At 45.0% G+C, this 24,167-nt stretch overlaps 2 protein-coding genes across 5 annotated transcripts; one reads left to right on the top strand and one right to left on the bottom strand.

Moving 5' to 3' along the window:
- Positions 1-261: 261 nt before the first annotated feature.
- LOC144389472 (immunoglobulin superfamily DCC subclass member 3-like) lies at positions 262-16,831 on the top strand. Of its 3 annotated transcripts, none has more exons than XM_078094239.1 (14): positions 262-442; positions 2,380-2,685; positions 2,849-2,993; positions 4,445-4,575; positions 4,663-4,800; positions 4,877-5,035; positions 10,517-10,682; positions 11,105-11,355; positions 11,455-11,619; positions 11,710-11,898; positions 12,429-12,536; positions 12,622-12,748; positions 13,860-13,956; positions 14,477-16,831. In XM_078094239.1, the coding sequence occupies exons 1-14, from the start codon at positions 382-384 to the stop codon at positions 14,549-14,551; spliced, it is 2,118 nt and encodes a 705-aa protein (XP_077950365.1). In that variant the 5' UTR covers positions 262-381; the 3' UTR covers positions 14,552-16,831. The 3 variants fall into 3 exon arrangements, with proteins under 3 accessions (XP_077950365.1, XP_077950363.1, XP_077950364.1); XM_078094237.1 differs by having other exon boundaries at positions 263-442; positions 12,625-12,748; XM_078094238.1 differs by lacking the exons at positions 13,860-13,956; positions 14,477-16,831 and adding an exon at positions 13,554-13,658 and having other exon boundaries at positions 263-442.
- Positions 16,590-22,318, bottom strand: LOC120811013 (gonadotropin-releasing hormone II receptor). Of its 2 annotated transcripts, none has more exons than XM_078094244.1 (4): positions 22,213-22,318; positions 20,826-21,731; positions 18,113-18,314; positions 16,590-17,929 (listed from the first exon to the last, which is right to left on the bottom strand). In XM_078094244.1, exons 2-4 carry the CDS (start codon positions 21,363-21,365, stop codon positions 17,598-17,600), a joined length of 1,074 nt encoding a protein of 357 aa, XP_077950370.1. In that variant the 5' UTR covers positions 21,366-21,731; positions 22,213-22,318; the 3' UTR covers positions 16,590-17,597. The 2 variants fall into 2 exon arrangements, with proteins under 2 accessions (XP_077950370.1, XP_077950369.1); XM_078094243.1 differs by having other exon boundaries at positions 20,826-21,366; positions 22,213-22,317.
- Positions 22,319-24,167: the final 1,849 nt, after the last annotated feature.

The following is a 24,167-nucleotide window of genomic DNA, read 5'->3' as shown; positions in this document are numbered from 1 at the left end:
CAGCTGACGTGCTGACGTCATCAAGTCAGCTGCTGTTCCAGTGGCGGAAATGATCGTTCACTACTTCTACTACTACAACATGTAGTACTGGTGCTACGTGTCAAAGGAACATGTTGTACATGAGGTGCATATTGTCACATTTCACATCACATTTTAGTCGATCTGCTCCTCAGCTGTGACCCCCCCACGTGACCCCCCCGCGGACCTCAGGGTCAAAGCCCCTCCCCCCCGGCAGGCTCCTCCCCCCTGCGTCCCCTTTCACGGGGTCAGTTTGAATCAGATCTTCAGGAAATCAGCATCAAAGAACCTCCTCAGTCCTTTTCTTCTTCAGTCATTGGAATATTCTCTGTTTCTGATGATTTGGATTTAAATTGGACAAACATGAAGAAAAAGGTGGTGATGATGATGATGATGATGATGATGCTGATGGGACTCTGCTCAGGTTTGAGATCTTCCTTAAAATACAAGAATATATACATTTGAAGTGTATAATATATTTTTATTTTTTTTATAGGAAATTATAGATCAGCAGGTTTGAGAAGCATCAATTAATATCTAAATAATAATAATAGCTATATATATATATTGTATATATAAGTGTGTGTGTTTTGTTATTCACCTGAATCCAGATTCAGATGAATACTAGACACAATTAAACAGATCAATAATAGTCAATAAAATGTGAGTTAATATTTGTGTGGAATCACTTCGATGTTCTGTTTCATTTGCTTCATATTTGTTGTTTTCATGAGCTGGTTTTCAGAAGAAGATAGAAAGTCACTCTGAACATTCATCATCATCCTCCTCATTTTCATACAGAAGACCAGTGTGTGTGTGTGTGTGTGTGTGTGTGTGTAACTGACTGTGTAGTTTTGTTGATGATCAATAAGTTGATTTCCATCAGAAATCATAACATCTGTAATCTCCCCCTCAGTGAAGTTCATGTTCACGTTTTTGACATTTAAAAAAAACAAACACCTAAAAGGGGGGGGGGGGTGATGGGGCCGGCTCTCTGACCTGAGCGGAGACTCTCATGACCTGCAGGACTGAGGTTGCCGTCTGACGGGGGGGTTTGGGGGTCAGGTCTGGGCTGGGGGAGGGGGGGGGATTTGGGGGTCAGGTCTGGGCCTTAGGTCTGGGCTGGGGGGCGAGGGGGTAGGGGGTTTGGGGGTCAGGTCTGGGGGGTGGACTGCTAATGAAGACCAGATGGATTTAATCCTGAACATGAAATCAAAAGCACGGAACAGAGACTCCCTTGTTTCCTTCCTTCTGTCTTACCTTTCACAATAAAATCCCTATATTTTATATATGATATATAATATAATAAGTGAAATATTTGTCAATATTAGATCCATAAAAAAATAAGTCATAAACTCACATAATATTTAATTATCATACAAATATAAACCACATAAATCCAATCTAAATAAATATCCCCTTTTATTTATTCTGCAGACAAAGATATATATTATATTCCCAAAATCGCAAATGACAACTTTGCCCCGAGTGCCTTTAAAGTCCGTACACATACGACTTCGGCAACAAAGTATTTAAAAAAACAAGCAGCTGCAGACCGAGGGGGGGGGGGGGGGGGGGCAGTTGTGTCTGTTGTCCCACTGTTGTTGTCATTGTTGTTGTCTTTCACACTATAGAGGGAGGGGGAGAGCAGCTGGGCCGGGGGGCCGGGGGGGGGTCCTCAAACCTCAAAGTTCAAGTTGACAAGAGAAGATGAACGATGCGTTCAATGACCTCCACGTGAAGGTTTGCGGGTTAATTGTCTTATTTTCATAAACTCACTTTAAGCTTTAAGCCTTTAGGTGACACCAACCAGGTCCTGGTCCAGATTCTGGTCCAGACCCTGGCCCTGGGTTGTGGTTTTAGTCTGAAGGATTCAGAGAAGGTCGAGACTCTTCAACTTCGCAATGTTTTATTCGTTTTCAACATTATTCTTTACTACCCAGAATCCCAAAGGACCCCCCCCCCCGAGGAAAACATTCAGCAGGGAGAAAACAGGTTGATCAGAACGATCAGATGTTGACAGATAAACTGTCTTTGTCATTTGACGTTATTCATGTTTCCTGTTTTTAATGATTATATGTTGTTGATCATCAATAGCTTCATTATCATACTCATCATCATCTTCATCATCTGACCACCAGTGAGTACTTCTCTTATTTTGGATTGTTTTTAAAACATTTCAATATATTTGAGCTAATAATTCATATGAATGAAATAATCAATTTATAACTTATTTAATTATTGCATATTGATTTCTTTTCCTCCCTTCTTGCTGGATAGAAACACCTACCCTCTGTCGGTCAGACTAATAAAGTTTTATTGAACTTAATGTTTTTTTATCATCTGGCCTCTGCCTCTCAGGTGTGGGCGGAGCCTCAGAACTGGCCTTCCTTACAGAGCCCAGTGATGTCATTGCGGCGAGGGACCGCCCCCTGCTGCTGGACTGTCAGGTGGAGGGGGAGGGGCCTATATCCATTACTTGGAGACGCAACGGCGTCACCGTGGCGACTGGCCTCAAAGCGTCGGTGCTCGGCAACGGAACGCTGCTCATCAAAAACTTCTCCAAGAGACGAGAGAGCGACGAGACGGACGCCGGCGAATACGAGTGCGCCGCCCAGAACCGCTACGGCATGTTGATCAGCCGCAAGGCCCGAGTCAAGCTAGCCTGTGAGTCACATGACCCTTATGGGCCGGGACACATGTCAATGACATACAGTACCCACACGACATGAATTACACAACAATAACAATTTTACAACTTACCAGTAACAAATCAATAACACAATAAGGACATGTTGATCGTATCAATAACCTGTCCCCCCCCCCCCAGCCCTCCCTAAGTTCATGTCTCACCCAGAGTCGGTGGCCGTGGACGAGGGGGGCGTGGCCAGACTCACCTGTCAGGTCAATGGAATCCCCGAGGCCAACATCACCTGGCAGAGAGACCGACACCCACTGAGCACTGAGGACCCCAGGTATGTAATACAGTAATGTATACTCAAGGTACATAGTGTACGTTCTACATGTTCTTAGTGTACATTCTACATGTACTTAGTGTACGTTCTACGTGTTCTTAGTGTACGTTCTACATGTACTTAGTGTACGTTCTACGTGTTCTTAGTGTACGTTCTACATGTACTTAGTGTACGTTCTACGTGTTCTTAGTGTACGTTCTACATGTACTTAGTGTACGTTCTACGTGTTCTTAGTGTACGTTCTACATGTACTTAGTGTACGTTCTACGTGTTCTTAGTGTACGTTCTACGTGTTCTTAGTGTACGTTCTACGTGTTCTTAGTGTACGTTCTACATGTACTTAGTGTACGTTCTACATGTTCTTAGTGTACGTTCTACGTGTTCTTAGTGTACGTTCTACGTGTTCTTAGTGTACGTTCTACGTATTCTTAGTCTACGTTCTACATGTACTTAGTGTACGTTCTACATGCTCTTAGTGTACGTTCTACATGTTCTTAGTGTATGTTCTACATGTTCTTAGGGTATGTTCTACATGTTCTTAGTGTACGTTCTACATGTTCATAGTGTACGTTCTACATGTTCTTACTGTATGTTCTACATGTACTTAGTGTATGTTCTACATGTTCTTAGTGTACGTTCTACATGTTCTTAGTGTATGTTCTACGTGTTCTTAGTGTACGTTCTACATGTTCTTAGTGTACGTTCTACATGTTCTTAGTGTATGTTCTATGTGTTCTTAGTGTACGTTCTACATGTTCTTATTGTACGTTCTACGTGTACTTAGTGTACGTTCTACATGTTCTTAGTGTACGTTCTACATGTACTTAGTGTACGTTCTACGTGTTCTTAGTGTACGTTCTACATGTACTTAGTGTACGTTCTACATGTTCTTAGTGTATGTTCTACATGTTCTTAGTGTACGTTCTACATGTTCTTAGGGTACGTTCTACATGTACTTAGTGTACGTTCTACATGTTCTTAGTGTACGTTCTACGTGTACTTAGTGTACGTTCTACACGTACTTAGTGTACGTTCTACGTGTTCTTAGTGTACGTTCTACACGTACTTAGTGTACGTTCTACATGTTCTTAGTGTACGTTCTACATGTTCTTAGTGTATGTTCTACGTGTTCTTAGTGTACGTTCTACATGTTCTTATTGTACGTTCTACGTGTACTTAGTGTACGTTCTACATGTTCTTAGTGTACGTTCTACATGTACTTAGTGTACGTTCTACATGTTCTTAGTGTACGTTCTACATGTACTTAGTGTACTTTCTACGTGTTCTTAGTGTACCTTCTACATGTTCTTAGTGTACGTTCTACATGTACTGACTGTATGTTCTACATGTTCTTAGTGTACGTTCTACATGTACTGACTGTATGTTCTACATGTTCTTAGTGTACGTTCTACATGTACTTGATGTATATTTGATGAGTAACCCTGGCTCAGGTACACTCTGCTGCCTAACGGCGTGCTGCAGATCACCAGCGTGCAAAGAGCAGACGGCGGTTTGTTCCGCTGCGTCGCCTCAAACATCGCCAACACGCGGTACAGCCACGAGGCCCGTCTGTCTGTCACCGGTAAGGCGGGACTATGAAATATCACTGTGAGACCAGACTACACCTCCACCCTCTCTCTGCTGACATCTTCTTGTGGTTCCGGTCCAGTTGCCGGATTTAGGATCTACCAAGAACCCGTCATCCTATCCGGTCCTCAGAACCTCACCATCAACGTCCACCAGACAGCCATCTTGGAATGCATCGCCACGGGGAACCCCCGGCCCATCGTGTCCTGGAGTCGTCTCGGTAACCACAGCACCTTTGAGAAACACCTGCGGCTGTTGTTGTTGTGGTAACCGTGGTAACGCGTCCGTGTGTGCAGACGGACGCTCCATCGGGGTGGAGGGCGTCCAGGTGTTGGGAACCGGCAACCTGATGATCTCTGACGCCACGCTGAAGCACTCCGGAGTTTATGTCTGTTCAGCCAACCGACCAGGAAGTAGAGCCAGGAGGACGGCCCTTGGACGCCTCGTAGTACAAGGTACAAGTACTGTACTTCATGTACTGAATAGAAAACTAATACATGTACACCATATGTGTGCATATGTGTATATATACTTTATATATATATCATGTGTATCAGCTTCTGACTGTTGGAGTAATGAACTTGAACTCATCATGAAGTGTGTGTGTGTTACTCCAGTTTGCAGCCCCCCGACCTCTGACCTGCTCAGGGCCACATGAGTGGAGGAGGGGGTCCGTAGACAAAGGGACTCCGTGAGGCCTGTTATACTCACACCAATGATAATAACTAACGCTGGTAGAATAACACGAACGTGACGCGTCTCTTTGTTCTTTAAATCACAAACAAGATTTGTGATTTAAAGAAACATTTACAAACTAGTAGAAACGTTTTTATTATTGTTATTATTCATAATATTCAGGATCCTTTGAGACAAGAATATACGTTCATTAACTTCTTCCCCCACCTCCTTCTCTCCTTCCTCCTCCTCCTTCCTCCTTCTTCCCCCACCTCCTTCTCTCCTTCCTCCTCCTCCTTCCTCCTTCTTCCCCCACCTCCTTCTCTCCTTCCTCCTCCTCCTTCCTCCTTCTTCCCCCACCTCCTTCTCTCCTTCCTCCTCCTCCTGATCTCCTTCTTCCCCCACCTCCTTCTCTCCTTCCTCCTCCTCCTTCCTCCTTCTTCCCCCACCTCCTTCTCTCCTTCCTCCTCCTCCTGATCTCCTTCTTCCCCTACCTCCTTCTCTCCTTCCTCCTCCTCCTGATCTCCTTCTTCCCCCACCTCCTTCTCTCCTTCCTCCTCCTCCTTCCTCCTTCTTCCCCCACCTCCTTCTCTCCTTCCTCCTCCTCCTTCCTCCTTCTTCCCCCACCTCCTTCTCTCCTTCCTCCTCCTCCTTCCTCCTTCTTCCCCCACCTCCTTCTCTCCTTCCTCCTCCTCCTGATCTCCTTCTTCCCCCACCTCCTTCTCTCCTTCCTCCTCCTCCTTCCTCCTTCTTCCCCCACCTCCTTCTCTCCTTCCTCCTCCTCCTGATCTCCTTCTTCCCCCACCTCCTTCTCTCCTTCCTCCTCCTCCTTCCTCCTTCTTCCCCCACCTCCTTCTCTCCTTCCTCCTCCTCCTGATCTCCTTCTTCCCCTACCTCCTTCTCTCCTTCCTCCTCCTCCTGATCTCCTTCTTCCCCCACCTCCTTCTCTCCTTCCTCCTCCTCCTTCCTCCTTCTTCCCCCACCTCCTTCTCTCCTTCCTCCTCCTCCTGATCTCCTTCTTCCCCCACCTCCTTCTCTCCTTCCTCCTCCTCCTTCCTCCTTCTTCCCCCACCTCCTTCTCTCCTTCCTCCTCCTCCTTCTGATCTCCTTCTTCCCCCACCTCCTTCTCTCCTTCCTCCTCCTCCTTCTGATCTCCTTCTTCCCCCACCTCCTTCTCTCCTTCCTCCTCCTCCTTCCTCCTTCTTCCCCCACCTCCTTCTCTCCTTCCCCCTCCTCCTCCTCTCCTTCCTCCTGGATTTTTTCACCTGGTTTGAAAATGTTTTCACACCTTTCTGACCTGAGGAGATGAGCTTTATTGTGAAAGGCAACAGGAAACAGAAACAGAAGGAAGCTGAAGCAATAATTGATAATCAGATTTAACATCTTGATGTTTTCTGCGATTGTTTCGTCTCCTGCTGCTCGCACACCGAGGAGGAGCCGGACGGGGTCAAAGGTCCCAAGGCTCATTGTGTGTGTGTGAGTGAGTTTGAGTGTGTGTGTGAGAGTGTGTGTGTGTGTGTGTGAGTGTGTTTCCCACACTGAGCGCTTCATTAGAATAATGATTAGCATGTGAAGAGTTCCACTTCACAATGAGGACTTTATTCACTCCAAAGCTCCGTCTGTCCACAAATATCACAAACATTCATGAATATTTAAGGACATTTGAATATTTGAATATGTAGACTTATTTAAAAAGGGGGGCTTCTTCTGAAAATAACAACAATCAAAAAAGCTCTTTGGACTCATGAGGGAATTTAGGGATTTATTATTTTATGATAATATTCACAAACAATATATTTATTTCAAAGAAATGCAGATTGCGTATTATTTTTTCAGTTGTTTTATATTATAATGGAAAAAATACAATATTTTAATCACGTCTGAACTTGTTTTGTGTAAACAGTGGTTATGTATGTATATATAAATATAATGACATGTATACATACATGTGTTAAACAGGGTCATGTAAGTTACCCACAGATGTGTGGAGCAGAAGAATTGAATGCTGCTTCATGTTTAATTCTGACTCAGGAAATAGACCCGTCCCATATCAGCAGGTCAGAAATGTACTTAAACTAATACTGGGTATATACATTCACACGTACACATACGTACCAGTACTGCCAGTCCGTTTTCAGCCAATCAGGAGGCAGAATCTGCTTTGTGAGTTCTGCTCTTGAACTTGAGTCACAGAGTGTGTGAAAGGTCAAAGGTTGTCGTCGCTCCACAAATCAACTTTGTCTCTTCATGAATCCCCTGACCTCTGACCCCTGTGTGTAGAGGGTGTGGGGTGGATTGTAGGGGAGTGACATATGTGGAAACAGTCTCCCTGTTACCGGGGAGACGGACCAACCAGAGCCGAGACAGCACCTGTCTGTCTGCTTGGGGTGGGCGGGGGGGTCAGAGGTCAAAGTACGGTTGAAAGACAAAGACACAAGTTCATGTTCAGCCTGAGAAGTGATCTCATCCAGACGAGTGTAATGAGTCAGAAGTTCTTCTTCTACTACTCTGAGCTCAAGAAGAGAATAAGAACAGTTTAGTATCTGTGTTGTTAAATGATATTCAGACTAGTATTATGAATTATTAAATAATAATTAACATTTCCTAACTTTTAAGATTCTGTGGTGAATTAAGTCAGAACCCTGCTTCCCTCCACTGGACACCACCAGCACCACTACCAGTACTACTTATACTACCACCAATACTACAACTACTCTACCAGTACTACTACCAGCACCACTACCAGTACTACTTATACTACCACCAATACTACAACTACTCTACCAGTACTACTACCAGCACCACTACCAGTACTACTTATACTACCACCAATACTACAACTACTCTACCAGTACTACTACCAGCACCACTACCAGTACTACTTATACTACCACCAATACTACAACTACTCTACCAGTACTACTACCAGCACCACTACCAGTACTACTTATACTACCACCAATACTACAACTACTCTACCAGTACTACTACCAGCACCACTACCAGTACTACTTATACTACCACCAATACTACAACTACTCTACCAGTACTAATATCAGCACCACTACCAGTACTACTTATACTACCACCAATACTACAACTACTCTACCAGTACTACTATCAGCACCACTACCAGTACTACTTATACTACCACCAATACTACAACTACTCTACCAGTACTACTACCAGCACCACTACCAGTACTACTTATACTACCACCAATACTACAACTACTCTACCAGTACTACTACCAGCACCACTGCCAGTACTACTTATACTACCACCAATACTACAACTACTCTACCAGTACTACTACCAGCACCACTACCAGTACTACTTATACTACCACCAATACTACAACTACTCTACCAGTACTAATACCAGCACCACTACCAGTACTACTTATACTACCACCAATACTACATCTACTCTACCAGTACTACTATCAGCACCACTACCAGTACTACTTATACTACAACTACTCTACCAGTACTACTACCAGCACCACTGCCAGTACTACTTATACTACCACCAATACTACAACTACTCTACTAGTACTACTACCAGCACCACTGCCAGTACTACTTATACTACCACCAATACTACAACTACTCTACCAGTACTATTACCAGCACCACTGCCAGTACTACTTATACTACCACCAATACTACAACTACTCTACCAGTACTACTACCAGCACCACTACCAGTACTACTTATACTACCACCAATACTACAACTACTCTACCAGTACTACTATCAGCACCACTACCAGTACTACTACTACTACCACCAATACTACATCTACTCTACCAGTACTACTATCAGCACCACTACCAGTACTACTTATACTACCACCAATACTACAACTACTCTACCAGTACTACTATCAGCACCACTACCAGTACTACTACTACTACCACCAATACTACATCTACTCTACCAGTACTACTATCAGCACCACTACCAGTACTACTTATACTACAACTACTCTACCAGTACTACTATCAGCACCACTACCAGTACTACTTATACTACCACCAATACTACAACTACTCTACCAGTACTACTATCAGCACCACTACCAGTACTACTTATACTACCACCAATACTACAACTACTCTACCAGTACTACTATCAGCACCACTACCAGTACTACTACCACCAATACTACAACTACTCTACCAGTACTACTATCAGCACCACTACCAGTACTACTTATACTACCACCAATACTACAACTACTCTACCAGTACTACTATCAGCACCACTACCAGTACTACTACCACCAATACTACAACTACTCTACCAGTACTACTATCAGCACCACTACCAGTACTACTTATACTAGCACCAATACTACAACTACTCTACCAGTACTACTATCAGCACCACTACCAGTACTACTACTACTACAACTACTCAGTCGCCCAGGAAAGACTCCCATGTCTTTGTCCTGCTCGTCTTCGTGCAGGGAGGCTTCGCAAACGCTGAAGCTTCGCTCAACCTCTGGTTAAATACTCTCATCAGTGGAAGTCGGCATTGGCTGGCTGACCACTCCCCCTCAGCAGAAACTCCTCAACATGTGAAACATTCGCTTGACACCTTAATCAGTGAACAATCACCATGTGCTGTTTTGACAGAGTTTTCAATGATTCAAGTCTAATCTGAAGGCCAAACTGAGTTAGATCGGGTCAAACCTGGCAAAGATGTGATGATGGTAATGATGACGATGGTAATGATGATGATGATGGTAATGATACGGATGGTGATGATGATGATGGTAACGATGACGATGGTGATGATGATGATGATGATGGTAATGATACGGATGGTGATGATGATGATGGTAATGATGACGATGGTAATGATGATGATGCTGATGGTGTGATGTTGGTAATGATGATGATGATGGTAATGACGATGATGATGGCGATGACGATGGTAATAATGATGATGGTATGATAATGATGATGGTGATGTTAATGATGGCGATGGTAATGATGGCGATGGTAATGACGATGGTAATGATGATAATGGTAATACTGATGATAGTAATGATGATGATGCTGATGGTAATGATGATGATGGTAATGACGATGGTAATGATGATGATGGTAATGATGACGATAGTAATGATGATGATGCTGATGGTAACGATGGCGATGGTAATGATGGCGATGGTAATGATGCTGATGGTAATGATGATGATGGGGATGGTATGATAATAATGATGATGATGGTAATGATGTGTTCCTTTAGCTCCTCCAGACTTTGTCGAGTGGCCTCAGTCTGTATCCAGACCAGCAGGTGGCAGCGCCGTCTTCAGCTGCACCGCGTCCGGCGCTCCGGAACCACACCTCATCTGGCTGAAGAACGGAAAACTACTGAAACCCATCGGCAATGTGAAGCTTACCAACGGGAACACGTGAGACAATTAGACCGGACCAGAGACCAGCATCATAGAGGAATTTAGACCAGTATCACAAAGGACCAGAGACCAGTATCATTTAGGACCAGAGACCAGTGTGAGAGTGGACATAGGACCGGTTTCACACAGGACTAGAGTCCAGTATTATAGTGGACCTGGGACCAGTATCACAAAGAACCAGAGACCAGTATAATAATGGGCCAGAGACCAGTATCACAAAGGACAAGACATCAGTATGAAAATGGACCAGAGACTAGTATTATACAGGACTTGAGACCATTATCATAGTGGACCGGTAAAATTTAGGCCTAAGACCAGTATGTGGACTCGTAGTGGACTAGGGACCATTATCATACAGGACTGGAGACCAGTATGATACCGGACTAGAGATTTGTATGTGAGATAAACTTTCTCTGCAGGACTCTGGCCATCACCCAGATCACTGCCCAGGACGAGGCCATCTACCAATGCATTGCAGAGAACAGCGCCGGCACCAACCAGGCCAGCGCCCGCCTCGCCATCATTGAGGGCCCCGAGCTGCCCGAGGCCCCCACCGGCCTGCAAGCCTCAGCCCTTAGCTCCACTAGCCTGCAGCTGATCTGGGACCAGCCCCCGGAGCACGTCAGCCAGCAGATTATTGGCTACGTCCTTCACATCAGACGCCTGGGAGGTAAGGGGAGGCAGGTTCAGCGGGATTTGTTTGTTTTGATGTTGCCTCTGACCTACGATCTCTGATATGTCAACTTACCTCGATCTTGTGTCTCCTCAGACCCAGACAGCGGCGAGCTGCAGGAGGCCGTCAGTAAGACCACCTTCATCCACAAGTTCATAAACCTGGAGGCAGCCACCACCTACTCTGTCTACCTGAAGGCCTACTCTGCTCTGGGAGGAAGCCAGCAGTCCAACACCATCAGTGTCACCACACAGGGGGGCGGTGAGTCCAGCGAAAAACAGGATCGACCCTACACACCAAAAACACCGTCCACCTCAAACACTCAAACCGTGTGTCTCTGTATGTTCCCAGTTCCCAGTTCTCCCAAATTCTTCACGAAGCTCCTGAACCAGACAGCTATGCAGGTGTACTGGGAGTTGCCCAGTACGCCAGGGAAGCTGGAGGGCTTCAGGCTGGAGTACCGTGGGGTTTCCAACCCAGAAGTCCAGGGGCAGGAGACCTTCCCAGGAAACATCAACACCCACACCATCTCCCACCTGGGTCAGTTAAAGGAACAGTACTACTTAATACAATAGTTGACCAACTAGTTAACTAACTCAATACCAGACTAGTATAACTAACTACAGGTCTGGTTTAGTAAACAGATCCATACAGGACTCAAGAGATTCTGAAACAAAGAAATAGCTCCAATGCTAAATGCTAAGCCTAGAAACATTTATTCTTTTAGCTGAACTTTGAAACAGTAGCCTAACACAAGCTAAAATAGCATCTTATATAGCATCACCTCTTAAAAGCAGATGTAAACCAGAATAGTAGCCATAGGAAACATTGAATTGGCGTTTAAATGGTCGCAGTGGGCGGTATAGTAAGGCGCTTATTACCCGATGAACTGCAGGTTTTTTACGTACAACATGACCTGAAGTATCACAGCGTGCGTGTTCTGCGGGTTGGCCATGATGCTGATCACGCTACATTAGCAATTCTACGTACAAGGGCCTGAGTATGCTAACTGTCTGTCTGGCCCCAGTGTTTATGCTAAGCTAGTCGTTAACCGTTTGTCTTTACTACAGAGCCGGGAGCAGTGTATGAGATCTGGCTGGTGGCGTTTAATGGAAACGGAGACAGCCCGGTTACCCGCCACCTAGTGTCTCTAGCCGAGGAAGGGAACCCCGTAGCTGGTGGGCGACCCTTCTTGTCACCTCTGACCTCTCTGTTACCCCTTAAACCAGCGCAACTAATTTAACACGCTTACGTTGTCTTCAGCAGCCGGTCCGAGCTGCGGCTGCAATCAGGCTCGCGGATCCACGTCCATGCTGCTGCTCGGCGTTCACAGCGGCCTCGCCTGCATCCTCTGTTGCCTGCTGCTTGTTCTACTGGGATACCGACGCAGGTAAGACCTTCATCATCACCTTCACCATCACTATCATCTTCATCATCATCATCTCTACCTTGATCACTATCATGGATGTCATGTGTACATAACGAACAGCATAAAAGATGTACAATAATCAATAACAGAAATGGTTCAAATATTGAGAGTAGTAAGCAGGTGTATGGCAGGACCACTGCAGGGACAACCACCCTCACGTCGGGCTCCGCGACAGCAAAAAAGGACAGATGATTATAGCAATTAAGGCTTTTTTAACACAAAAAGGTTTATTCCATATATAGAAACCATACTTTTCAAAAGAAGGCACCAGCGACATTGGTGGACGGACTGCTTCTAGAGCACCGTGCCCCCAGTCACACCAGGAAGAATGGCCAACAATGCATCAGGTTGGGCGTCTCTGGCTGCACTGGCCTGCTGTCTCCAATCGGCCTCACTCTACAGCCACCCAGGAACCTGCAAGACAGACACACACACCATCATCAGATGTAACCACCATCAGATACAACCACTAGCAAACAGAACCATCATCAGACCATCAGAGGCTGGTTCCACAAAAGAGGAGCTTGATAACTGAAGGCTCTGGTTCCCATCCTACTTTTAAGACTTATTGTCGCTTATAAGTCGCTTTGGATAAAAGCGTCAGCTAAATGACATGTAATGTAACAACAAGTAACCAGCATTTATAGAGCGCGGCTCTCTAGTAGGACAAAACGGTATAATAGCTCCTTAAGATAAGACGCCGCCTCACCAGCAAGTGCCTTGTAGGTGAGGAGAAGTACCTTGAAATCTATTCTTGATTTAACAGGGAGCCAGTGCAGAGAAGTTAATACAGGAGTGATATGATCTCTTTTCACCATTTCACCACCATCACAATCGTCATCGTCACCACTACCATCATGATCATCATCATCATCATCATCACCATCATCATCACCGTCATCACCATCATCATCATCACCATCACCAGCATCATCACCAGCATCATAACCATCATCACCCTCATCACTATCATCATCACCATCATCATAACCATCATCACCACCATCTTCACCACTACAGTCATGATCATCACACTAACAACGTCATCATCCTCGCTGTGTTCTGGGTTCAGCTTCTGCAGGAAGTCAGCGCGCTGGGAGTCTCCGCCCACTCTGAGCGGTGTCAGTAGAGCCAAAGGTCATGCGGCTGGGAACATTGAGATGAGCCAGGTAACACGCACACGTAGAAGCACACACTCCGGCGTGTCAGTGGCTGAAGGCTGTTCACCGCTGAGGGTAGCCTGGGTGATTCACGCTGTTGCCACGGCGATGGGGATTGCGCCTATATGTTTCAGTAAATTTTTGAAAAGTTTTACTCGCATTTCTAAGGGCTACTGTTCTTATCAGGTTGTGGGTTTGGTTCCCGTTCTGGGAACAGATTTATTGAATCCCATCCTGCTCATAAAGGATTATGATGTGAATGTTGTATAATGCGTAATGTATAATATATATGTATAATCCATACAAACATGTCCAGATGAGTAATCCTTTGTAGGAAGTTGTAGAGGAGTCATGTTATATTTAATGCTATAAGCTTCATGCTTTTTGTACATTTAAAAATACATTTTGTTGTAGTTTCCATTGTCAGATTTGACTTTACAGATTAGAAGATGACTTCTGCCCAACAGGGCTCTTATTTTGGTAGTTTGGTCTACATTACCCTGTGTGTGCCTGTCTGCTCCGCCCACAGAGCAGTGACTCCGCCCATCCTCCAGTGATGGTCATGGTTGAACCGACTCCACCCGTCCAGCCCGGCACCGGATAAAACACCACACACACTCCTCCTTCTCCTGTTCTCTTTGTCCTACTCTTCCTCTTCTTCCTCCTCTGCCTCTTCTTTGTCCTTTTCATCTCCTCTTCCTCCTCCATGCTGGTACTCCTTCTCTCGTCCTGACGTGGCCTTACAGCCACTTCAGCCTTTGTGAATGACTGATATTCAAGTTTATCTTTGTATTGAGATTATTGAGATGAGAGATGATGAGTCTCTCTGAGGAACATCTGGAGCGCATCTGATACCATGAGGTACTTTACAGATGTCCACGTCCTTTGATAACAGTTCACAATTTTTTTGATCTGAGCCTCGAAAAGGGAGGTTGGAGGTCATGTGACTTCGTGCCGTTAGATGAGGACATCTCCGTCGGGACGTCTCGAATGCTACCGTTTAAACCAAAACCTTTTCCTTTTGTTAGTTGAGTTTTTCACCATCGTTGCCGAGTGTCCTCGAGGCCTTTCTCCGGCCTGGAGAGATACCGATCCTCGCGGGGTCCTCAGGGGGTCCGCAGGAGGTTCTCAGGGGGTCTACCTGAGCAGGTGTTCCCCGGTCCTCCAAGGCCAAGAGCCCTAAATGCCGCTAAATGCCTGAACCACAAGCTAACCTACCTCTAAACCAAAAGCCTCCTCTGAGGCCTATTTTTCTATGATTATTTTGTACCAATGCCGACATCCTGTGCTGGACCTTCACCCAGAACCCCTCGGGGGTCTGAATGTCCCCTGACCCTGGTAGAGGAACCACAGAAGATCCAACAGCTTCCTCCAGTGCGGCTTTCAGGACCTAAAGAAAGTCTAGCATCTTTTGAGCCCCTTGCACCTGGACCGAACCCCTCGAGGTGCAGAACCTGCGTAGAACTGAATGTTTAGAATCCAACATCTTGAACTGTCCTAAACCAGCAAACTGCTCCAGAAGTACAGAATGTTTAAAGTCTTTAAAGGCTTCTAGAGTGGGAGCTTTCAGGTCCCAAAGTGTGAGCCCAGGTGTTACTTTGTACCGGGTCTAGGTTCACAGTCTTGTCTCAGTCTGGGAGTTTGTCCTCCAACTATTTGAGGGCTACTTTTCTTTTGGAAGAATTAATGGACCATATTTCAGTCAAAGACTTGATCCAGCTGCTGTGCTGAACCGTTTGAGTCATGAAGCTCTCCGAAGCAGCTGGAGAACAAACAGTCAGCCAAGGAGACGTTTTATTTTGGCGGGGGGGCTACTTCCGGTCTCTAGGGGCCACCTCGTCAGCCGTGTTTAGATCATCCAAAACTGTGTTATAATGTCTGAAAGTAGTTATTGAACTTTGACGTAGATGAACAGCAGCTTTCTGTTGAGTTTGAACCAAACTTCCAAATATTCTATAAAAACAAGATGAACAACATCCAAAGATAAAAAAAAACAGTTTTTCACTGATTTCTGTTTAAATTGTTTTTGCTCTGCTTCCTGTTTCCAGAGCTGAAGGACGAAAACAAACAAAATAAATTCTCAAGTTTTATAATTCATAAATACTCTTGGAAGGAATACAGTGAATACATACTTCCATATATTGTGACGTGAAGAGTTGAGAATGACCAAATAACTGAATGAGAGAAACACTTCGACCAAAGCTCCAAAACACCTGAAATATTACCTCAGTTCTGTAAGTTCAGCGAACCCGAGACCCCGAGACCCCGAAGCCCCAAACCCTCGTTAAGATCCACACCTGGACCTCGTTGGTCTATTCTGGCGAGAGCCAAACGAGTCATCAAGGTGTTCATCCCTGGGTCAAAGGTCAAAGGTTACTGTTGAGTCAGTGTGTTTCTGAAAACATAAAGCACACCTCTGTTTTTTTGATTGTTTGATTTTTTTCTGCTTCTTTTGTTTGATAAATGTGGTGTTTTTCTGTCATTTTACTAATGATAACAATAAGAAAGACATGTGACCCGTGAGCCATATTCTACACCAATGTAATATTTCATGTTTTTTTACATGCAGATTCTTTTGCCTGTCGACGCGCCGGAGAAACTAAGATGTAGAGAACGTAGAGACCGAAGAACCAATGAGATGCTTTAATGTTTCTAATGTCTTTTCTCTCTCAACTTTTATTCGCATTAATGTGTCCTTAAAAAAAGAAAACACACCCAAGAGCTTTAAATTGCTTTTTGAACCGAACAAACAAAACGTGAAGAAGAAATCCACATGGGAGTTTAACTTGGTGACCAATCCTTAAAGCGCTGAACTTCTTCTGTGGTTTTAAAATGTTCTACTGTTGACACATAAAAACCAAATAAAAATGAATTGGGTAGGAAACAGATGCCATGTTGTTGTCATTGATTCATGTAACAGAGAAAATTCAAACTTGTTCTAGTGAATCGAAGCTGCGTAGTGATGGACGGAGACGCTCGTCGGTGACGTCAGATGATTCATGTGTTGTTAGTGTGAGTCGTAAAGGAAAACTTTCTTAAACGAGCGATGCTAACGGCTAGTCACATGATCACCTGCGCGAAAGAGGGCAGGAAACTGAATTTCACCCTCCTGCTCTCTGCACCTCGGCCGACACACACGACCCGCCCCCCATGTCAGTCACATGCATGCCACGTTCACTGGACAAGCACACAGTAGGAAACCAGAACATTATAATATGTCCCACACAGCAGCTGACAGTGGGGGTACAGTATAAAGCTCGCGGGCCGCACTAACATTACACTTTCATATTAAGGATGGGGCCACAAAATATCGTCCCGAGGGCCGCAATTGGCCCGCGGGCCGCGAGTTTGAGACCCCTGAATATTGACAGCGCTGGGAATTGTGGGACGGAATTATCTCCTTTCCTTTCGAAAAGTAAGGTCCGTTGTTTCCTAAAGGAGCTAAGGGAGGAAGCAGTGCAGCTCCTTTCCTCAGCATTAGAGAGGTCAAACAGCTCTTATCCTGGCGCCACTTACACTACTTCACTTCACTTCACTTCACTTCCTTTCTCTCAGTGAGGAACCTTCCGGGGACATTTGGCAATTCCAATGCAGACGTATTCCGACTGTGACATCATCACCCCCCCGTCCTCTCATTGGTTGGTGTCAGTCTAACGCCCTGCTGCCGTCGGTGGCGACAGGGGTGCGCTCCTGGTCCGACGGCAGCAGGCAGCGAGGTCGGCCCTGAAGGAGGGCGTGTAGAAGCCATAGATGACGGGGTCGCAGCAGGTGTTCAGGTTCCCAAAGACAAAGAGGCCATGATGCACGTACTCGGGTGTGAGGCGCAGCATGGCTGGCTGGAACCAGTACCACAGCCCCAGCAGGTAGTACGGCGTCCAGCACACCACGAAGGACAGTACGATGACCACCGTCATCTTCAGGGTCTTCAACCGGGCCTTCGGGATGATGCCAGTGCCGCTGCGCCGCAGGTATGACTCACCTGCTGAGAGTGTGTCGCACCATGAAGGTATTGCCGTTTGATATGCATCAGGATGTACAGGTATGATACAGGTGTGTTACACACCTCGTACCAGTACTACAGGTATAACATGTAGTTTGAGGAAAGGTGTGTTAGTGGTACGTTACTCATGTGGGATGGTACAAAGATGTTCCAGTTGTGTCTTACCTTTCTCCCTCATGTGCTGCTGGTGGATGTGGAGCAGAATGCGGCTGTAGCAGCAGCTCATCACCAGCAGGGGGACAACATACAGCGTGAAGAAGTGGAACATGTTGTAGACCGTCTCCTGCCAGCGGCGGCTGAAGCTCCCGTGAGTTGCACATTGAGTGAAGTCCACGGCCTCCACTCTGATGGCCCGGAAGATGACGAGCTGGGGGGACAGACCTCAGGTAAAGATTGGCTTTATTGAAGGGTTTGTTGTGTTTGTGTTCTACTGATTTGTTTCCAAAGACGTGCTTAAGCACCTGTAGTCATCATGTTACATTACATTACAGGTCATTTATTTGACGCTTTTATCCAAACTTTACTGCAGACTTAAATTGCATTTTTAACCATGGCTTTTTTCCATTTCTGCCCAGCAATTAGGGGTTAGGTGTCTTGCTCAGGGACACTTCAACATGGGGCCCGCCGGGGCTCAACCTGGCTCCCTCTCTACCCCTGCGCCACGACGACCCTTGTAGTCATCATGTTACCTTTATCATTATGTTACCTGTAGTCATCATGTTACCTTTATCATCATGTTACCTTTATCATTATGTTACCTGTAGTCCTCATGTTACCTTTATCATTATGTTACCTTTATCATCATGTTACCTGTAGTCCTCATGTTACCTGTAGTCCTCAGGTTACCTTTATCATTATGTTACCTGTAGTCATCATGTTACCTTTATCATCATGTTACCTGTAGTCCTCAGGTTACCTTTATCATTATGTTACCTGTAGTCATCATGTTACCTTTATCATCATGTTACCTGTAGTCCTCAGGTTACCTTTATCATTATGTTACCTGTAGTCCTCATGTTACCTGTAGTCATCATGTTACCTGTAGCCCTCATGTTACCTTTATCATTATGTTACCTGTAGTCCTCATGTTACCTTTATCATTATGTTACCTGTAGTAATCATGTTACCTTTATCATCATGTTACCTGTAGTCCTCAGGTTACCTTTATCATTATGTTACCTGTAGTCCTCAGGTTACCTTTATCATTATGTTACCTGTAGTCATCATGTTACCTTTATCATCATGTTACCTGTAGTCCTCAGGTTACCTTTATCATTATGTTACCTGTAGTCCTCAGGTTACCTTTATCATTATGTTACCTGTAGTCATCATGTTACCTTTATCATCATGTTACCTGTAGTCCTCAGGTTACCTTTATCATTATGTTACCTGTAGTCCTCAAGTTACCTGTAATCCTCATGTTACCCGTATCATCATGTTACCTGTATCATCATGTTACCTGTAATCCTCATGTTACCTTTATCATTATGTTACCTGTAGTCCTCATGTTACCTTTATCATTATGTTACCTGTAGTCATCGTGTTACCTTTATCATCATGTTACCTGTAGTCCTCATGTTACCTTTATCATCATGTTATCTGTAGTCCTCATGTTACCTTTATCATTATGTTACCTGTAGTCCTCATGTTACCTTTATCATTATGTTACCTGTAGTCATCATGTTACCTTTATCATCATGTTACCTGTAGTCCTCAGGTTACCTTTATCATTATGTTACCTGTAGTCCTCAGGTTACCTGTAATCCTCATGTTATCCGTATCATCATGTTACCTGTATCATCATGTTACCTGTAATCCTCATGTTACCTTTATCATTATGTTACCTGTAGTCCTCATGTTACCTTTATCATTATGTTACCTGTAGTCCTCATGTTACCTTTATCATTATGTTACCTGTAGTCCTCATGTTACCTTTATCATTATGTTACCTGTAGTCCTCATGTTACCTTTATCATTATGTTACCTGTAGTCCTCATGTTACCTTTATCATTATGTTACCTGTAGTCCTCATGTTACCTTTATCATCATGTTACCTGTAGTCCTCATGTTACCTTTATCATCATGTTACCTGTAGTGCTCATGTTACCTTTATCATCATGTTACCTGTAGTCCTCATGTTACCTTTATCATCATGTTACCTGTAGTCCTCATGTTACCTTTATCATTATGTTACCTGTGGTCCTCATGTTACCTTTATCATCATGTTACCTGTAGTCCTCATGTTACCTTTATCATCATGTTACCTGTAGTCCTCATGTTACCTGTAGTCCTCATGTCCTATGTTACCTATGTTACATTAACGCTGTTTCCGCAGCTAGGTTCAGGGGAACAGTTTGTTTTAGTTCTGTTCTTTTCGACTAACAGCCTGTTAGCATTGTTAGCATTCCTCATAGAAACCAAGGGGAGCGGTTAGCCCCAGCTAACAGCAGGAGGTTTCACACATTTAATCTCTCCCTTAGGAACCAGAACATTCCTTTAGGGATTTCATGTTCTGTCACCTGACAGAGGAACTTTCACCTGGATCGCAGAGAGAACAATGACCTTATGACAATAATTAAAATAATAAGGATGATAAAGATCACATGTAATGTGACATGATCACATAGAAAGATAAACAGGTCTCTTCAGCGGATCATCATGTCATGAATATTGATGTTTTATATTAAACTTAAATTGGGACTCAAAATTAACTCTGTTCAAGACGATGTAGAATCTCTTTGATTATTTATCAGTGTTACCTGAGACCATGTGTTACCTGTGCACGTGTGTTACCTGAGGCCATGTGTTACCTGTGCACGTGTGTTACCTGAGGCCATGTGTTACCTGTGCACGTGTGTTACCTGAGGCCATGTGTTACCTGAGGCGATGCAAGCAGCAGGCTGAGGCACCAGGCCAGCAGCAGCATGACTCTGTTGCGGCGGTGCGCGCTCAGGGCATCCAGCGGGTTCAGGATGGCGTGCTGGCGATCAAGGCTGACCACCACGAGGACGAAGGCGGAGGCGTGCATGGCGAAGAGCTTCAGGAAGCACAGGAGCCGGCAGAGGGCGTCTCCTCCGTACCACTGCACCGTCATGTTCCACACCGCATCCAGAGGCATCACCACAAAGGTCATTACCAGGTCGGCCGACGCCAGGCTCAGCATCAGCGGCCGCAGGTGAGAGGATAGCCGCCGGCCACGCCCCCACCATACGCTGGCCAATAGGGCAAGGTTGCTGCAGGCAGCGAACATGAAAAGGACGAAGGTGGCGCCCACGCGGAACTGGGCTGCCCGGGTGAAGCTGGGAGCCTCCCAGTCCATGAGAGGGGGGAACCTGGAGGCGTTGAGAAGGGGCGGCAGTGTGGGACCAGTGGGCGGAGCCTGGGATAACCGCTGCACGACGGACCAGTTACTTGACATCCTGTGGAGGAAGAGAAGAAGAAGAGGATTAAGTGTTTGGACAATTTAAAGGAATAGTCTATATTTAGGAGAAGGTCTCCAAACAGAGGGGACCGCCATTGGTCAGTGTGAATCAATTGCCATGGTAACGGCTCTTATCTCTGATCTTTAATCAGCAGTTGCAAACAGGAAGTCGCCATCACAATAAGAGCTGACGGACCGTTGGCCGGTAGATAAACCGGTAGACAGATAGGTGGTCTTCTAGCGTCCAATCACGGCTCAGCAGGTGATGCTGCTTGTGTCAGAGTTTGGTTTGATGGTTGTCAATGGTCTGGGCCCTGGGAGGAGGGTCGCCCCAGACCTTAAGGAGGGGGTCTTAACAGACCTCTATTGCAACACAAGAAGGAGAAAAAACTGATGAAATCTTAAATATCTTTTAAATGTGTGGCGATGGAGACAAGAGTTCCTACAATAAGCAATCGACTAGCAACCAACCTATCAATCAAACTGTGTGTGTGTGTGTGTGTGTGTGTGTGTGTGTGTGTGGCAACCTTGGCCAGCGGACCATCAGGCCCCTCCCCTTCCTGAGCCTCCTAATGGTTATAATTATGTTAATATTATCAAGACAGAAGAAACAAGCGAGAAGGAAATAAATTATTTAATTGTTTTAACACAACTAATAGTGAAACAAATTGGTTGATTGAGTATTTAAATGTATCCATGACAGACTCTAAATAATGATAAATATACTCCATTGGTGTTCAGAGAACAAAGAGTTTGATCTGCAAATATAAACCAGCAGTTATTGATCCCTGATCACGTTCTGTACTGTCTGAGGCTTTTTTTGTGAAAGAGTCGGCGTCCTCACCTGATCAGCAGCTGTCAATCAATGTTTCTCCTCCTCACGTCCGCGACAGGAACCTGCAGAGAAGAACATCCGCTTCCTGCCGACTGAAGCTGCTTCTGAAGAGAAGGAGGGAAGGAGGAGGAGCTCCATGAGGTGTGTGTGTGTGTGTGTGTGTGTGTGTGTGTATAGGTGTGTGTGTGTGTGTGTGTGTGTGTGTGTGTGTGTGTATAGGTGTGTGTGTGTGTGTGCGTGTATGTGTGTGTGTGTGCGTGTTCGTTCCGTCTGATCAGTAGAATGAAGTCTTACTGACGTCTCTCAGTGGATCCGCCCACCACCTGAAAATCAACCCCGACAGACTGAACCACTTCTCTTTCTGGGGAAAGATTCTCCTTCACAGGACCTGACTGTTAACTTTGAGACTCCGTGTTAACGTCCACTTTGACTGCAGGAACCTCGGCGTGACGTCGACAGCCGACTCTCCCTGACTCCAACATCACTGACAACACCATCCTGTAGATACTCGCTCTACAACATCAGGAGACACGTCCTCTTCTCACTCAGAAGGTACTGATTCAGGCTCTTGTCGTCTCCCTCCTGGACTACTGTAACTCTCTCCTGCAGGTCTCCTGCTACCTCCATTCAGCCTCTGCAGCTCATCCAGAATGCAGCAGCTCCACTGGTCTTTAACCTTCCTAAGTTCTCCCTCACTCCTCCACTCCTCCGCTCTCTTCACTGGTACCGGTGGCTCATCCAGTTCTAAACATGGTGCTCAGGTACCAGGCTGTGAATGGATGGGATCCAGCTTCCATCCAGGACCTGGTCCAACCCGACATCCCGACCCGCACTCTCCGCTCTGCATGTGATAAACTGCTTGTTCCTCCTCACTGAGAGCAAAACACTCGACTAGATCTCCACTCTTTGCTGTCCTGCTCCTAAATGGTGGAAGGAGGTCTCTGAAGACATCAGGACCACAGAGAGCCTTCACATCTTCAGACTAAAGACACACCTCTTCAGACTCTACCTCCACTAACACACTAACTAACTGTAGCACTTACATTGGACTTATAATGGTTCTTATCTACAGCAAGTTGTAAACTGGCTTATTTGATGAAATCACACTTTCTTGTTTCTTGTTCTTCTGACTTTGTGTCCTTGTGGTTGAAATGTTCTGATTGTAAGTCGCTTTGGATAAAAGCGTCAGATAAATGACATGTGAGTCTTGATGTTTCAGTAGGAACATAAATGTGACCCTGAGACTGTTTTTAAACAGGTAACAGGTGAATCCGGATGTTTGTTTCTCATTGTCTTGGCCTCTGCCTCCAATGAGGTTCCACTGAAATATAACAAGAATATTTATTAAAAACTTTTGACAGTTTTTGGAATGATTTGACTTTAAAGGTTGTCACTGGTCAACAGAACTACAACACAAACAGGTGCACGATGTCTTGAGACAAAGCAGGAACATATTGGCAAAACCTTTAATTCTCAATGGCCATTTAGTATATTATAAGACGAAGACCATGTAATATGATCAAAAACCACTCAGAGTATCTTAAATTGACATTCATATGTAATCAGCGTGTTTATTCAAACGCAAGTTTTAAGCTGAAAGCTAAAGCTAAGCTAACAGCGCCATCTGGTGGGTGAGTCAGCTTGAGTAAAGTATAGATACACAAACTTTCTACTTAAGTAACTCGACACCGCTGTCTATGGGTGTGAAGCTGTCTGATGCAAACTGACGCGATGACGTCTTTATTGAAGCAGCTAGCTAATGTGCTACGTGCTAACCCAGTTGCGAGGTTGCCATGGCAATACGAGGGGCGAGGCCGATCCGAAGGACACGAGTGAGAAATTTAAAAGAAAAAGGGGAATAAAGGGAATAATTAGTGAATGCTATATGATATATGATGCTTTTATCATTTTTACAATGAATACAGTTATCATAAATGTCCATTTAACCCTAAACCCACAAAATA

Source organism: Gasterosteus aculeatus, chromosome 20 (assembly GCF_964276395.1).
Source record: "Gasterosteus aculeatus chromosome 20, fGasAcu3.hap1.1, whole genome shotgun sequence".
Classification (NCBI taxonomy): Eukaryota; Metazoa; Chordata; class Actinopteri; order Perciformes; family Gasterosteidae; genus Gasterosteus; species Gasterosteus aculeatus.
The sequence above is the reverse complement of the archived record's forward strand: the minus strand, read 5'-3'. Positions and strand labels throughout refer to the sequence as shown.